This window comes from Habropoda laboriosa, unplaced genomic scaffold (assembly GCF_001263275.1).
Source record: "Habropoda laboriosa isolate 0110345459 unplaced genomic scaffold, ASM126327v1 scaffold119, whole genome shotgun sequence".
Lineage (NCBI taxonomy): Eukaryota > Metazoa > Arthropoda > Insecta > Hymenoptera > Apidae > Habropoda > Habropoda laboriosa.
In genome coordinates, this window is record NW_017100225.1 from 253,159 (window position 1) to 256,691 (window position 3,533).

At 38.9% G+C, this 3,533-nt stretch overlaps 1 protein-coding gene across 5 annotated transcripts in view; it reads right to left on the minus strand.

Moving 5' to 3' along the window:
• LOC108571192 (synaptosomal-associated protein 25) overlaps positions 1-3,533 on the minus strand; it is a 26,626-nt gene that overhangs the window by 11,278 nt on the left and 11,815 nt on the right. Inside the window, exon 4 of one of the 5 annotated variants that reach the window (XM_017933185.1) lies at positions 2,576-2,624. The exons of the other annotated variants lie outside the window; for them this stretch is intronic. Within the exon in view, the coding sequence (XP_017788674.1) occupies positions 2,576-2,624 (49 nt within the window). The remainder of the gene's footprint in view (positions 1-2,575; positions 2,625-3,533) is intronic. 5 annotated transcript variants of the gene reach the window in all.

Sequence of the window (3,533 nt, forward strand, 5' to 3'; positions counted from 1 at the left end):
TACACGTGTATAAAATAATATCTATATATATATATATATATGTACATACATACAGTAGTGTGTATATATATATTTACATATACATATAGACCGATAGAGAAAGAGAGAGAGGAGAACGAAAAAAGTTACGTTGAAAGAAAGGGGAGAATAGAACAGGGAGCAAGAGTAATAAGAACAAACATCTACCTCTAAAACGTTTACGAGTTATATAGATATTACTTGTCTGGATTAATCGTACACAAAACTAAATTAAACGAAGGTATGTTTACACAATGTTTATATACATATATAAATTGTATCGTGACAATTCTATACGTATACAAACGATAATTCTAGATAAGTCTGAGTATGCCCGTAGATCGTGGATAGATACAATAATTAAAAACAATAAATAAATATAGTAAATAATGTATTATACACGTTGACTGATTAAAGCGACACAGCTAGAAGCTTCGTGTGTTATCTTTGCTACGATGGAAAAGAAAAGAAGGTTACACAATCCAAATGTAAGAACGTGTGTATTTTGTGAGAAGTAAGAAAAAGAGAGAGAGAGAGGGACAGACAGACAGAGAGAGAGAGAGAGAGAAACTGACAAAATGCATACGTAGAGGTATGCGTCTAATCGAGATGCATACATATACACGCGAGATACACGTCTACGCACCGAATAGTACTTTTATTTAGCTGTGTGTGTGTCGAAGAGAGAGAGAGAGGGAGAAAGATCGTCGAGATACAAGGAAGGCACATATATATATATAGTATGAGAAACAAAGAAAGAAGCGCGAAGATAAGGAGATAGATTCGTGGATTACACAAAAGGACGAAAAAAACAGAAATATAAAAACAGGGGTTTTGGTTAATTAAGAAAACGAGTCAACTTGATACCGCGCATAAGATGCTCTCTGTACAAGATTCTGAATCGATCACAGCGTTTCGGTTATCTCGTATTTTGTGTACTGGCAGCAGCAGCAGCAATAGCAGCACCAACGAGTGATGTTTCTTGTGGGTATTAGTCGAGTGTCTTTTGTCGTATTAACAAGTAATATATATAGTGGGCTGTGTTTTGGTTTTTCTAGATTGGCTGGCGCAAAAATCATGGGAAATTTTCGACGTATATTCCTCGAGCAATAGTTCTTTTTAGCAACACCAATTTCCCAGTACTTTTGCGATTAGCCGATTGTAGCGAGAAGTTAACAATGCTCAGCAGTATTAGTAGTGTTAGTGATGTAGTACTAGTAATCGTAGTAACGGTAGTAGTAGTAGTAGTAAGTAGTAGTAGTAGTAGTTGAAATATTTGTATAGTACGACTGTACAGTGGTAGTTGGCTGTCGCTTTTCTTCGTCAACCGCGGACATAACGTCTCGTTCGAGATACTTCCAGTATACGTACACATATCTAACAAAACCCGAAACCGAAAGCAAATCTACCGCTACTTCTCGTTGCAAAAACAATTCATCGAGCAGGGAGTTGCGTGTATATATTGGTATTCTATTGGTAGTTTTCTTTACTCGTGGTAGTGTATACTCGACGTAGTTGGAAGTATAGAGAGAGAGAGAGAAAGGAAAGAAAGAAAAGAAGAGACATCGGTTGAACACGCGAGAAGATATATGCGACGAAACTTTGAGCGTCGTCAAGAGTCTCGCGAACGAATCTCGAGAGGTAAAAATCAGAGAGGGTATGGATGGTATCCGAAGGAGGAAAGCGCGCGAGTTGGAGCGTGATCGATCGAAACGCGCGATCGAGGATGTTTCATCGCGCTTCACGGTACACAAAGTACGCTATTAAAAGAATGCCTTCCTACGACCCGTAACGAATAAACACGCCGATTTGGAAAAAGCAGAAAGGGGCAAAAAACTGACAAGGAGAGAAAGAGAGAGAGAGAGAGTGGTGGATATTGGTTATTGCAAACGGATCGATCGATCGAGACACCCTCGTGAGATTAGCTTTTACCAGGCCAATATCCGACGATGCGTGGTCGATCGACGAGAACTCAAAGAGAAGAAAAAACAGTAAAAATAAAAAAACATCCCTCGAAATCGGAGCGAAAAACAAACGAACGAGGAGTGAAAAAGGAAGAAGAGCGCGATAGAGTCGTGTGAAACGATTCTCTCTCTGCGAAAAAAGGTCAGGAGGTCGCGAGTGTTCTCGAGATAAGCGATCGTGGCGAAGAGTGTCTATCGATTTTCGTCAGAGTCGGAAGAGTACGGGACGATAGAAAAAGGGGAAACGAGTGAAAGAAAAGAAAAGAGTAAAAAAAAAAAAAAAAAGAGAAGAAGAAAAGAGATTGTAGGTTGCGGAAAAGTTCGCGAAGGAAGCACAACGCGACATATCCGTGTTTCCCCCCGTAGTCTTCCATGAAGGGGTCGAGCGAGAGATCACGCGACGAAGAACGATCGAAGGGTACATTATAAACCGGAACGAGAAAGGAAAAGGTTGCTTCTTTTTCTTTTTTGTGCTGGGTTCTAAGGTGTGGCACGAGGCACAAGTTCAATTTGTTATATGTATATTGTGTGAGAACAATAGGCGAGGTTCCTCCTTGTTGTTTACTTATATGGCTAAAAAGCGATTCACTCACCTCCCTGGTCATCGAGTGCGACCAGAGTACGGATGCCAGCCTCCTTGCTCTACGACAGACAGAGGCAGCACAACACAGACAACCACCACCAGTGTTAGAGAGTTGTTTTATTTTTAATTTTCTTTTTTTTTTCTTTTTTTTAGTAGTAAGTATATAGTATAGTAATATTAGTAGTATATTAGTAGTATACGGTAGGTTAGAGACGGAGGGTGTAACGGAAGTTCGGTGGAGAGAAGTGGGCAAAGCAAATTAGGTGTCTTTTTCTCACAGAAAACGGTGCTGGATAATTTATATATATATCGTGACCGGATTGGGCTTGTATATATAAGCGCGACACTAGGCGGAAAAAGAGAGTAAAATTGATCGTTTTAATTGTCGTTTTTTTTTGTTTTTTGTTCTCTACGGGTCTAGATACAACGCTCTTGTTATTTTTTTTTTTTTGTTTCTGTTTCAAGACTAATTAAAGCCTTTGACGCGCTCACGACGCAGGTGATTGTAATAATATATATACACACACGCGTTTATATATATTATAATCCTGCTTGTGATATGCAGAGACAGGTGGGCAGACAGGCGGACAAACAACGAAACGGTTTTTCTTACGGACTGACGGTATTATAGAGACACAACACGTTAATTAATTGTCGTTTTTATCGTTCTCGAAATATATATATTTCTCTATCATAGATTAGGCTTGTCGCTTGTTGTTGCTGTTGTTGTTCTTGATGTTGTTATCGATCATGACGATGTTGTTGTTGTTGTTGTTGTTGTTGTTCCTGTTGCTCTGTAACTGTCGTCGCCGTTGTTGTAGATTCTATTTATTTATTTTATTATACTTATTTGAGTTTTTTTTTTTTTTGTTTCGTTTGTTTAGATCTTCCTTCCGGCTAGATCGAGATTTCGTTACAAGCGTGAAGGCTTGCACAGACTTTTAATTCTTTTTCTCTGTACCGTTATT